The sequence below is a fragment of the Arachis hypogaea genome, chromosome 20 (assembly GCF_003086295.3).
Source record: "Arachis hypogaea cultivar Tifrunner chromosome 20, arahy.Tifrunner.gnm2.J5K5, whole genome shotgun sequence".
NCBI classification, from domain to species: domain Eukaryota; kingdom Viridiplantae; phylum Streptophyta; class Magnoliopsida; order Fabales; family Fabaceae; genus Arachis; species Arachis hypogaea.
Window position 1 is genome coordinate 11,326,513 of NC_092055.1, and position 13,708 is coordinate 11,340,220.

At 33.1% G+C, this 13,708-nt stretch overlaps 1 protein-coding gene across 1 annotated transcript; it reads right to left on the reverse strand.

Annotated features, from left to right (window-relative positions):
• Positions 1 to 3,459: 3,459 nt before the first annotated feature.
• LOC112786749 (probable plastid-lipid-associated protein 4, chloroplastic) lies at positions 3,460 to 6,099 on the reverse strand. Its single transcript, XM_025830123.3, has 6 exons — positions 5,575 to 6,099; positions 5,172 to 5,285; positions 4,125 to 4,223; positions 3,962 to 4,036; positions 3,811 to 3,878; positions 3,460 to 3,716 (listed from the first exon to the last, which is right to left on the reverse strand). The coding sequence occupies exons 1-6, from the start codon at positions 5,848 to 5,850 to the stop codon at positions 3,644 to 3,646; spliced, it is 705 nt and encodes a 234-aa protein (XP_025685908.1). The 5' UTR covers positions 5,851 to 6,099; the 3' UTR covers positions 3,460 to 3,643.
• Positions 6,100 to 13,708: the final 7,609 nt, after the last annotated feature.

The following is a 13,708-nucleotide window of genomic DNA, read 5'->3' on the forward strand; positions in this document are numbered from 1 at the left end:
ATTCTTGTAATTTTACTATGCTTTTCTTTCGTGCCTTCCAAGTATTTGATGAAATGATTGGTTAGATTTTAGAGTAGATTTTAGTACTCTTGGCTTGGGAAGGTAACTTAGAAACTCTTGAGTTACTAATGTCCAAGTGATTGACGATTGGGAGCCATTAACTCTAGATCTCACTAATTGATTTAGTGTAGAACTAGGACTTATGGACTTGGATTGACATAGCTCATTTGACTTTCCTTTATTAGTTAGAAGATAACTTAATGGGGTTGATCCTTGCCAATTCTCATGTTCTGGTTAGTGATTAGGATAGAGATCCTTGACCACCAAACCTTGCCAAGGCCTTTTTGTTATTTGAATTTCATTTCCATTTACTTTTCATGTTTCTTATCCAAAAACCCCAAAATACCTCATAACCAATAACAAGACACTTCATTGTAATTCCTAGGGAGAACGACCCGAGGTTCAATACTTCAGTTTATAGATTTTAGGGGTTTGTTACTTGTGACAAACAAATTTTTGTATGAAAGGACTATTGTTGGTTTAGGAAGTATATTGCAACGAGATTTTATTTGTGAAATTCTAAACCACACAAAAGTCTTGATCATTAGCTGCAGGCCTTTTATAGGGTTAGATGGAACTTTTCTAAAGGGATACTACCCTGGGCAGTTGTTGACTGCAATGGGCCACAATGCCAATAACCATATATACCCTATATCGTATGCTGTTGTGGAGTGCGAATGCAAGGATAGTTGGAAGTGGTTTTTCGAACTCCTCCAAGAAGACTTAGGTGACGCAGCAATCAATGGAATCAACTTCATGTCAGACATGCAGAAGGTAATGAGTGAATTCTTATTCTCTGTGTATGTCTTCATTATTAGTTTTTTACAATGTATTGTGCATACCTAGTGCTGTCATTGTTATTGTCCTTCATAGGGTATAATCATATAGTTGTTTTACTTTTCTCAACCAGGGCCTCATCCCTGCTATGCGTGAAGTGAATCCAGGAGCACATCATAGATTTTGTGCTATGCACATATGGTAGAACTTTAGAAAACAGTGGGGGGATACAGAATTAAAAATGGGAATGTGGAGATGTGCCAAGGCCACAACCTCTCAAGAGTTCAATGCTGTACTGGATAGGATCAAACAGGTTAATCCCCATGCTTGGGAGTATCTGAACAGGATCCCTCCAAGTCAATGGAGTAGGAGTGGTTTTAGCGAATATCCAAAGTCTGACAATTACACGAACAACAATTGTGAATCATTCAATTCTAGGATCAAGAAAATGAAAGGAAAGCCTATTATAACTATTCTGGAAGAGGTGGGGTGTTACATGATGAGCATCATTGCAAGAAACAAGAAGGTGTTGGTGGGGTATAACGGAGTAATCACTCCTGTGCAGTAGAGTAGACTGGAAAAAGAGAAAAGGGAGAGCAACAAGTGGCGGCCGTTTCCAACTGGAGATGATCCTGGAAATGTGTACGAAGTACACTGCCTGCCACATAAGGTTATGGTGGATATAGGAAAGAGGACTTGTTCCTGCAAGTTTTGGCAACTGACTGGCTTGCCGTGCAGGCATGCATGTGCTGCCCTTGCATACCAGAATAGGAGACCAGAGGAACATGCACACAACTGGCTCTCTATGGGGGCATATAATAGCACATACCAGTTCGTCATACAATCTGTTCCTAGTCAAAAATACTGGCAGCATGTTGATCTACCTCCTATATTGCCCCCAGTATACAAGAAGCAGATTGGAAGACCAAAGTTGAAAAGAGACAAAAAGAACGACGCCCCAAAAGAACCCACCACAGATCCCCATAGGGCCCCCAGAAAGTATGGCCCCATCACCTGCAAGTACTGTCTAAAGGTAAACCATAATTCATATGCTTACATTACTTGTGCTTTGAATGTCCACGTTTATTTCATGACATATGTATTGCAGACTGGACACAACAGTCATAGCTGTTCCAAGAAGAAGGAGGCAATGGCTGGGAGTGCTGGGGGACAAAGTTCAAGTCAACACCCAGCTGCTGAGGATGATGAAGAGGAGGCGGCAAGACTAGAAGAGATGTTCTGGGAGGAAACTCTGGAAGCTGTTGAAGCAGCTCAAGCAGCAGCATCTCAGCCACCGACTGTAAGTCTAGTGATGTATTTTACAACTTCATTTTACAAGTTCTGTTTAATTATGTCACTCATATGTGTCTACTGTTGTAGGAGACTACCCCAGTTCCTCAACCCGTTCCTAATCCAGTCAGGTGTCCTTCAACTAGGCCACCAACTGCAAAAGAGCCACCAAAGAAGAAGAAGAATCTGCGAAGACCACCACCAACTACTCAGCAACCACGATCTGCTCCAGCTTTTGTCAGGCCAATAACACCAACTAGTACTAGTCCATCACCCCCGCCCTCTGATGTGCCACCCACTGTGACACCTCAAACCATGCAAGCTGCCTCCCAGGGCACTACTTCCAGGTTCATGGACTTCATGCCAACTCCCACAGTGAGAGGATCAAGCTCAAGTAGGTGGCCGCAGCCTGCCTTCCGTCCACCACCAAGACAAAATCAGCTTCACTTCAGCTTATTGACATAATCACAAGACAAAACCTAAGTTTACTAACTTCAGCTTCAAACCTCTCTAACCTCATGAGCATCTTCACTTCAGCCTCAACCTCATTAACGTTTTCCTGCATCTTTCTTTCTAACAGTGCTCTCCTCAAACCCTCCCACTACCCTTCGATTTCGTCTACCCATGCAAAGAAGCTGTAGTCCGAGTTCTATCCATGGCAAAAAAACTAAAATCAAATACACATTCAACTCACACAGAACAGGGTGTACAACGGATTACCTTCCAATTCGGACAACAGACGAACCACCTCCCAGGATTCATCGCCGTCCCTGACTGTAACAGTGTCACCCCCAACCCACAGAAATATATGCCATTGAACTTCCTATCATGCACCCGCTTTGAAATTGAGCTTTCAGACACACTACCACTGCCATTCAAAGGTGGAGTAAAGAGTCTTTGCCTCGACATTGGTATAATTTCGAAGATTTTTGTGAATCTAGGGCTAGGGTTCGTGTTTGGGATGGAAGAAGGTTTGAATTTGGGAAATTTTGGGGTTGAGGATACATTATAACGGTCACATTGCTCAGCAATCCATGTGTGAAGCCCCCCAAGCCATGTCACGCCGTGAAGTGCCACATAGGTAGCGTTACTAACGGAGTCAACGCCGGAATAAGGCTTGGTTAGTTTCGTCCCACGGATGTCACGATTGATGGTTACATTTGATAGTTTCTTTCTTTCGTGGGTAGATTTGTCAGCGTTTTCAACTTTCATGGATAGAAATAGTACTTACTCTTTTTCTGCACTTGAATTAAGCAAAGAGTAGGTATTTTGATCAAATTAGTTAAAGTAAATTCATATCTCAGAACACAAATCTACAGAGGCACGCAGAAAAAAACAATTTCTCACATGTAAATAAAGGTAAAAATATATATGCAGTTGTCTATAATAAAGTTGATAATTGAGAATCGTTAGATAATTTGATAATTTTGATTAAATTATTATCTAATAATGGTTAACTATTAACTTTACGTAAATTAATATGCTCATACAAAACATCGGCAGTTGAAGGAGAGCTTCAAAGAGGAACTCTATAGGATGGATCCACCATTTTCAAGATGAACAAGTTACCTCTGTTGCCTCTTGATATTCTGTAAGGTAAATTCAAAATCAGATTACAGTAACAATAATAATGAACAAATAGAAACGTTATTTAACATTGGTGTTTGGTCTGAGTAAGATAACCTTAAATCTTGGTCCAAATAAGTAATTTCCAACTGACCACGACCACTCCCTGGTGATTTGATAGGTATCTGCACATATAATTGCATTACAAAAGAAACACAGTACAATCCATGATAAATAACACCACATATGAAACTTATAAAAGTAATACCAGGCTAGCAATCTTGAAGAAATCAAACTTAACAAGCACCCTTCTTGAGTTTAGTGGCACTAAATTTGCAGTGGCCTGCACCAATGTCCAATAGAATAGAATAAGCTCCTTCCAAAGTATAGTAAAAGATTGTAGAGGCCTAGTGGGTAAAAATATGCATTACCTGGTTGAAGAATGGCCAAGTTTCTATATTTTGAGCTCTCAAGGTATCCACATTGATTGCCTGATATATCTTTCCATTTGGTCGCAACAACTTAGGTCTCTATTGCATATTTTAATTCACCAATAACTAGTTAATTCTCACTTAGCTAGCTAAGGCAAATCAATAATAAATTTAGAACATAATAAGAGCAAGGTTGACTCACGCACATAAGACTAGCACTTAAGGTTAAATTTGGGTAAATAATTTAATTAATTTTTTTTTAAAATAGTTTAAATAATAAATGTTTATATCAAAAGTAGTTTATAAATAAATTATTTTGTGTTTAATTTTAAAAGTACTTATTTTAAAAAAGAAATATAATAAAAAAAACTCTTTTATTATGAGAAAAGTCATTTTTTTAATTTTTTTATAAGCAATTAAATAAATTCTTAAAAGGTTACAATTCAGCTTTAAAAACTGCACTAGACATTAATATTACTACTTTTTATAAGTTAAAAACTCAAAAAAAAAAAACTTTTGAACCTTCCCAAACAGGCCCTTAATCTAGTCAAGTTTTTTTTTAAAGAAAACTACTTGTGTTTTGAAAAAGTGCAAACATCTTATTTATTTATGGTGAGTAAAAGATATCATGTATTATTTGTGTTTATAATTTTAAAAAATTTGACATGTTTTGAAAGCACATAAAAGTATTTTTTTAAAGTTAATTTATAATTATTAAAATTAAAAAATTTAATATAAGTTCGTATATTAATAAAACTAAATTTATTATTATATTTATATGTATTATAATCTTTTTAAATTTTAAATGTTATTATCAAATAATTATACTTATTAAAAATTATTTTTTAATTTAATTTACTAAATATAAATACTACCATTTAAAAACCCTATCTTTCAAAAACTAATTATAATAAATTACTCTAAAAAAAATAAAGATTTTACCACATACACCTAAATCTATGTCTCAACTCAACTAAAAAACTTTTTCCCTAAGAATGTGAGAAATGGAAACTTATATTGGGTATGCCAGAAACTAGACTAATAAACCTGTGTCTGCAGAAGAGATTGAGATGTTGTATACAGAAGCTCCCATTTTCCATTGAGTAAATCAGATTTAAGAGGTTCCATGACAGGATTAACGGCCTCAAGTTTACGAGCAATCTAGAAAGATACAGAACCCAAAAAGTACATTTTTTTAATTAATAGTCAAACAAAAATAAATCAACATAAAAATTAAAATTTTTAGTTTTTAGTGAACCTGAATTAGACTACAGAATCACGTTTACATTTAAAATGAAAAAAATTAGCCAAATAAAAAAAAGTGAAGATTTCAACAAAATTAAAAACTTTTCAATGCTACACTAAACAGTAAACACACCCTTAATTGTTATTGCTCGGTGTGTGATGTAATGATGTAATAATGTGTAAAAGACACGTGTTGAAGTTGAACCTGGTCCACAAGTTGTTGGTCCTCAGCAGAAGCCTCTGCACCTCGGTCAAGTGGTTCAATTGTGTCAAGGAGCTCCTTCTTGAGGCTCTCAACATCTCTTTTTCCTCTGCTCCGAAATCCTTCGAAGAAGGAAACCTTGTTCCTCCATTTTCCAGAATCAGATAGTGTCAATTTTTGTGGTGAACATGAGAAAAGAGGATATGGTGGCTGCTGTTGTATGGAATTATGGGAATCGATTCTTATGTATTTGAAGGAAAGAGTAGTAGAGAGAGCCATTCGGAGATGATACACTCAGAGTTTCATGCTAACATTTTGTCTGCTGAAAATGAAAATGGATACAAGTTGAAAATTCATGTTTTTTTTTTCTATTGCAAAAATTTGCTTCCAGTTAGTGTATTTATATTCTTTCTAATTCTATTGCCTTATTAAAAAAACTGAAATGACATTAAATTTTTTTTAATAGAAAGTCATTTTTAACCCCCCCCTAAGGTAAATGTATATTGGTAAAATAGAGAAGAGTAGTGTATGTAATTTTGATAAATTTAAGGAGTGTGAGATTAATTTAACTGAGATTTCCTTTTTTTTTTTTTGGTTTAAAATTTATCTAAGACTTTTAAAAAAATTTTGCCAAATTAATTCGGCCCAGATGAGTATATATATGTAATATGTCCCTCTTGGTTATGGGCTTGCTTTTTAGTCTCACCAACTTGTGGGCCTCTTATTTGTTGGGCTTTGCTATCTCAATGAATTTTAAGTATTTCAGAAACCAATACCAAAAAAAAAAAAAAATTCAGAAATCTCCGAAAAAAGGAAAAATAAATATTTGACTCTTTAATTAAAAAAATAAATAAGTTTGTAACTAATTGAAAATACAAAAATATCTCTTACCTTTTAAAATATAAGACAACTAAGTTCTTCCGTCTAAAATATACGAAGATAAATATGTATTAGTTTGGATTGATTTTTTAAGTGAAAAAAGTACCTTTTTTTTTTAAAATAAATTAAAATACTTTTATTCAATCTAAAACTTATTTAAATACGTCTTTAAAGAAAAGTATTTTTATTAAAAAAAGTAGAAGCAAAAGATATTTTTAATATTTAAAAATTCTTTTTAAAAAGCTTATCTAAATATAAAATAAATTTTGTCTGTTAAAAAAAGAATTTTTTAAAAAGATGAAAAAAATAAATATTTTTTTTTCAAAAGTCAATCAAAATTGATTAGGGGTGAGCATGGGTCAGTTTGGTTTGGGTTCAAGAAAAAATTAGAACCGAACCAATTAAAATGTAATTGGTTTGGTTTGGTTTGGATTTATATTTTTTTATGTATGTACCCGAATCAAACCAAACCGATTAAAAATGGATTGGTTCAATTCGGGTGATGACTTTAAAATTCATAAAAAAAATCTAAATTTTTATCTTAAAAATTCAGCAAGTACAATAAACATATAACATCAATAGAAATAATCCAAATGTGTTAAACATTAAATACATTAAAAACTAAACACATTAAAATTCAAACATATTAAACAATAAACACATTAAATCCAAACATATTAAATACCAAACATATTAGAAGCTAAATACAAAAGTGTAATAGAAATATATATATTTTTTATTTAATTAATATATGATCGGGTTTATGGGTTGGTTTGGGTTCCGCACTCCCAGAATTGATACCCGAACCAATCACTAGAAATAGCCATCGGTTTGGTTCGGGTTGGGCTCGATTACCCGTTGATTCCAGAATCAATTTAATTGGTTTGGTTCAGGTTCGGATGGGTAATCAGGTACCCGCTACCCGTACTCACCCCTAAAACTGACCCTATGTCATCTAGAAGAACTTAATATATCTAGCATTATAAAAGATGAGTGACGTTTTTATATTTTCAATTAATTAAAAACTTATTTATCTTTGAGTTACACGAATAAAGATTTATTTGTCATCTTCTCTAAACGTTTCATGTCTCCTAAAAAAATAATGAACGGTACAATTATATATCAAAATTAAATTTGTTATTTACAAAGTAATAAGTAAATAGTGAAACACTTTTTAAAAATTAATTTATTATTAAATTAAAAAAAATAAAATATAAAATATCATAAATTCTGAGTTATAAATTTTAAATTTAAACTATTGATATAAAATATAATAAAAGTAAATTAAAATTGATTTAATTAATAAAAATAAGTCTTTAAGAATGAGGCTTATTTATGAGTATTTTTCAAGATAATAAAAGAGAGAGAAATAAAATGTGGTTTTCAAAATGAATGGTTAATTCAAGAATAGAAATGGAGATGTATTTTGTGTGGTATTTTAGAGCATCAAGTTGCTACCTTGTTAGAGGAGGGACAAGCATATGTCAACAATATTCAACCACCATGAAAGCTGCTACGACGTGCTATCAAATTCTAGGTGGTTGACACTTTCTCAATTTTATTTCCTTCTCATGGCGTTGCACCAAACACCTATTTCTTGTGCTCATTCTTCGGAAAAAACCACCACACTTTTTTCTTCTCTGATATATTAATATTCACAATAATGTTTGGAAGATAATAAAAAATCAATCCAAATCGTCTAAAGTTGTCTTTTTTTAGCCTTTATTAATTATTACTAGAATAATTGTACAATTTTAAATATAATAAATATGTAATTATATATGCATAAATGTTATATGGATAAAATTATGGATGTTATGTTATATAAGATTATATTTATTTATAAGTATAAAATACTGAGACATGGACACAAAGACATAAAATTGTATTTAATAAATAAGACATAGACATAGATACTGTATGTTGAGATACTAAATTAGTATATTTTTGGTCCTTTCAGCAAAAAAAATACAGAGACACTAGCTGAAAATATAATTTATTTTATCTTTTTTTTCACTCTTAATTTTTTATAATTATAGTTTTTATTGATATATTTTTCTCTCTAAATTTTATGTGAAAAAATAAAATAAACTAGACTTTTTATTATTTATTCTATCTTATATTCAGTTTATCATCAAATAAAATACAAAAATATTAATTTTTGTGTCTTTATTCTAAACGTCATGTCTTGTTGTATTCTCAAAACTAAATGCAGCCTAAAATAAATTTAGATGTTGTCTTTCTAACACTACCGTAATATTAATATTAACACACCCTTTTAATTTCTCCACTCACTACAACAAATCCGGCATATAGCGGCGGAAATTTTGGGGCGGTTTTGCTGAACTGCCTCGAAAAGACAACCTGCGGCACATATAGCGGCGGTTAGGGGTTAGGGCTGCTAGCATGCCGACATTTAGCGGCGGTTTTTTTCAAACCGCTGCTATATTGCCATCAGGTTTGCATTTCGCGGCGTCTTTTCGAAAACCACCGCTATATGTCCGCTGGTGATTTATTGTTAGGCATTTTGTGGCGGTTTCATTTAAACTGCCGCAAAATGCGTATTACCACATATTGCATTGTTCTCTTTAGTAATAACCATCTGGGTATAATCTAGTTAAGTAACGACTACTATCTGAAGCTACATATGTTTAAATCATTATTACTTATAGTCATAACACTTTTTCTACATTCGTTTTACGTTAAAAAATTGACAAATTACTTGTAAACTATATATGTTAACTCATGTGAACAAATTTACTAATAAGATTTTCTTGATTACGTTATTGGAATTTAAAAATTGCATTCAATCATGGATGTAAAAGAAGAAAATAAAATCAAACTTTGATATTTATATGAAGTTAAAATAAAGTTCTAGAGAGCATAAATCAAAGTTACTCCTCTTTGAAATTATGCCTTACTAAACCTAAATCAAGAATAAACATGTACAACTGCGACCTAAATCATTAAACTAAGGAAATCAGCGTAACTGTTATAATAAAATATCAAAATTTCTCTCCAACATCGTATTGACCTGGCAAAAAATACTCTGTTATGAATCTATGGGCTTCACGTTTTAGAGGATCTGATATTTCATCTCCATACCATGGCATTTTATTCAGATCAAAGCACTTTTGCTTAACATGTATGTCATCTTGTTTATCTTGTTGGTCTTCTAATGTTTCATCCTCTTCATCCGGAACCTTATTCAGATCAATCTGCATGGATCTATCGACTGCGACAGAGGATATTTCATCTAAATTGTCTTTTGAATCAGACTCTTCTCCATCTAGACTGTCAGGAACTATTTCTCCGGAATATTCAGGTAAGACTGAAAATATCAACATGCACATAACAGAATGAGTATACATAGAAGAAATTGAGAACTCCAGAGTCATTAAATACTGACTTAGAAAAAAAACAAACTACAAGATGCTTAGACAATTTTAAAACTAAACGCAAATTTTCGACAATTACCATCACCCTTGTTAGTAGTTTGGCCAATTTTCTTAAATAGAAGCTCTGTAGCAATTGTTGTGCTTGCAGAGGATGACGAAAAGTCCTCATTTTTCATCGATCATGTTACACCGTCATGTTATGTTTACTATTGTTTTCAAAACGTAACACTAGTGAAATTATATTGCGTAATACATAGCAAGATTATAAAAAATGCAATCCTAAGAAAAACAACAAATGTAGAAGGAATAAAGATTTAACTTAAACTAACTTTTCTGTATTAAAATCGTTGAAAGAATCAAAAAGTCTGCTTTTACTCATGAGAATTCACAATAACATAAATATTTAACTAAAAAAAACTACACAAGTATAAAGTAACCAAAGAAAATAACGTACAACGCTGAGTTTATTTAACTTAGTTTATGACAGAAAGATCATTTTTAAATTACATTAAAATGCTTCATACAATGCATTACGCGACATCATCAAAATTCTATGAGGCATTTTCTATGATGTCTTTTATATCTTCCTCCCTTGTCAACAGTAAATCTCCAATGTCACCTTCCGGTGACATGTTCAACCCTGACTGTGGAGAAAAACCAACTTCAGTTTCTTCATTCTCTTCTCCCATGTCATACAAATTTCTTGGTTTCACATAAACCACAACACTCTATTCTTTAGCTACTTCATCATCCACATAGTATACAAGCTGAGCTTCCGATGCCAATATGTATGGTTCAACTTCTTCACGATTACCAGTGTGTATTGGATGAGAGAAATTAACGCTGGTAAGCCCCAAATGGTCTTGTTTGATGCCTCTACTGGTAGTGGTATCATCCCAAACACATTTGAACAATACTACTGTAAAGGAACAGCTGTAATTCAATTCAATTATGTCTACGATTTTTTCGTAATACGGAACACCACCAACAGCCACTCTATTATCACGCATGCTTGCATAACTTCTTGTATTAGATGATACATATACTCCACTATTTTGTGTTTTCATCCCATTTTCCTTTGTGATAGTTCTAAATTTGTACCCGTTAACATTGTACGTTCCGAAACATCTTGCCTAAATCATGGGACCGCACGCAAGCAATTTCAGGTCTTTCGATTGAAGCGTACTTTCCATAAGAACCTGGAACCACATAACATTCATGCCTTATATTAAAATCGGTTTTCATATAGTACTAATTCCAGGCTAAAAACACATTGGTCAGGTTAGTGTAATGTCAACCTCATGCTTGAACCACCGAGGAAATTCTACATGGATAACACTATCTATCTTAGCTTACGACCTTGTCTGATGACGCAAGCTTTGCTTTGTCTTTTCCCTAAATGTACTTTATTGGAGAAAAAAAAATTAGCCCAACTAGTCACTGGGAGAAAAGAGTTATATTGGTGTTTTAGAAATACATGCGTATACTTACTCAACAAACGGAACCACGGCATCGCAGTTGACTAGCACATGATGATGAGCTTGATGTTTTTCTATTGGAGTGAGTTCAAAATGTGAAACAGCCCCTAATGCCTTTTCAATAGTTGGGAACATACTTTCCTCTGAATTATGAAGAACGTCAACGGGCTCATCATCAACTCGCCATGGTCGGTTGATTCTAGTCTCAGTATTATCCAAATACCTAGAACAGAAAGTCAGGATTTCCTCAGATAAATAGCCTTCTGCAATTGAGCCTTCTGTTGTGCCCTATTACGAACATATTGCTTCAAACGCCCTAAATACCTTTTAGATAAATACAATAAAATGCTCAGTATTAATACACAATTAATTGAACTGAATGTACTAAAGGGGTTTATCAGCAAGCTAACCTTTCTATTGGATACATCCACCTATAATGTACTGGTCCACCAAGATTAACCTCATCAACGAGATGCACGGTGAGGTGAACCATGACGATGAAGAAAGATGGAGGAAAAATCATTTTCATCTAACACAAGGTTTGCACAACATGATTCTGAAGCTCAGTAAGCTGCATAGGGTTTATGGCTTTCCCACAAAGTTCTCGGAAAAATGATGACAAATTTGCAATCACATTGGACACCGGACTCGGAAGTGCATTCTTCACCAAAATTGGGAGTAATGGTTCCATCAGAATATGACAGTCATGACTTTTCAACCCAGATAACTTGCGCTGTCGCAAATCAACACAACGAGCAACATTGCTAGAGTATTTAACAGAAAAAAATTAATATAAGATAAAATAACATATGAAATAGAAAAAATAAAATATAAAATTCAAAAACACAAATAAGCAAAGTAAATAAACTAAAAGCAAAGTATGTAAGTAAACAAAATATGAAGAGTAGCTTAGGACTGTGTTGCATCTGCATGTTTTAAAAGCTGTTAGTGAGGCAGCTAGTTCAAGGGGATGGGACAATCATATATTCATACTCATCAAATCAAGACTTCCATTAAAAACATGTGTTAAGTAGATTTCTTATGTAATTTTCCTTCTCTTCTTTCATTATTTTAGACTAATCATTATGTTCTGATGCGTATTTTCGTTTCTCCTCTTCTAGAATTATGATAACTGATAAGTGTAACTCCCATTATTTTTTTATTTTGGTTCAAAAATTCTATTGAATCTCGTGCTACAACTTTAGAGTAAAAAGGGAAGCACTGCAAATTTCATGTACGTCACATGTGATTGGGTTAATTTCTAAACAAAAGTATTTATGTATCTTTTTTATTTAAAATAAATGAAAGATCGAAACATCATTTTGGATCCCAAAAAAAAGAGGCCTAGTTCGGGGATCCAACAGAGTTTCACTTATTCACCCTCAACCGCCGCTGTTCTTCCCTTTCTACTGCCAGTCGTCGTGTGTTTTTCTTCCCTACATCGTCCCTTCACGGGTTCGTATTCTTCCCTTTTTTGTTCGCGTCTTTATTTTTTTTACTTTTCCTTTTTCTTTTTCCCATGTCTCTGCTTTTATTTGCTGTTGTTCAAATGCTTCTGTATTTTTTTTCTTTGGTTGCTTCTGTTAATTTTGGTCACTTCACTGCGAACTATTACTTCCATCGTCTGTTCCTTCTAATGCTTCAGTAAGTTCACTTTTGTTGCTTATATAGATCTGTTATTTCATTGGTTGTGGCTAAGGCTATGTTATGGCTTATGAGGTATGAAATTCTTAATATGGTATGTTAATTCTTGTTGAAGTTATGTTATCAGCTAATTGATTTGGTATGGTTGCTGTTGATTTGGTATGGTTACTGCTGATACTGTGAAAATGATGTTATTAGTGAATTTGACCTAGGTTGATGGTTTTGGATTTTTTGTGCATTCTTGATTTATTTTCTTCTCCCTTTATTTATCGCGAAATATAAGCAAAGTAAGTAGGGAGTAGGGAAGAGTTTCAGTGCAACATTCATTAGGGAACCCACCTCAATATAACAACTCATCTTTCTATTTATTATAATATTATAATATACTACTATTATTTGTTTATATATTCGAATAACAAGTATCCAATATAGTATAACCGTTGCAGTTTGTCAAGCTTGATTCTTGGCTTTTGATAATAAATAATCCTTCACTTATTCAAGTGTTTTTACTTACCAGGTGAAGAATTAATTTGATATACATGTGCTTTTATGACACATTCAAATTTATTTGTAAACCAGTCATTAATCCTATTAAATAATAAGACTTTAACTAATATTAAAACTAATTAATGTTTTATATGTTTAACTAATTTAATTAGACTTAATTGATTAAAAAGTTAAATTATTTAAAAAAATTAAATTCTAATATTCCTTCTGTAACACCCTACCACACTAAGC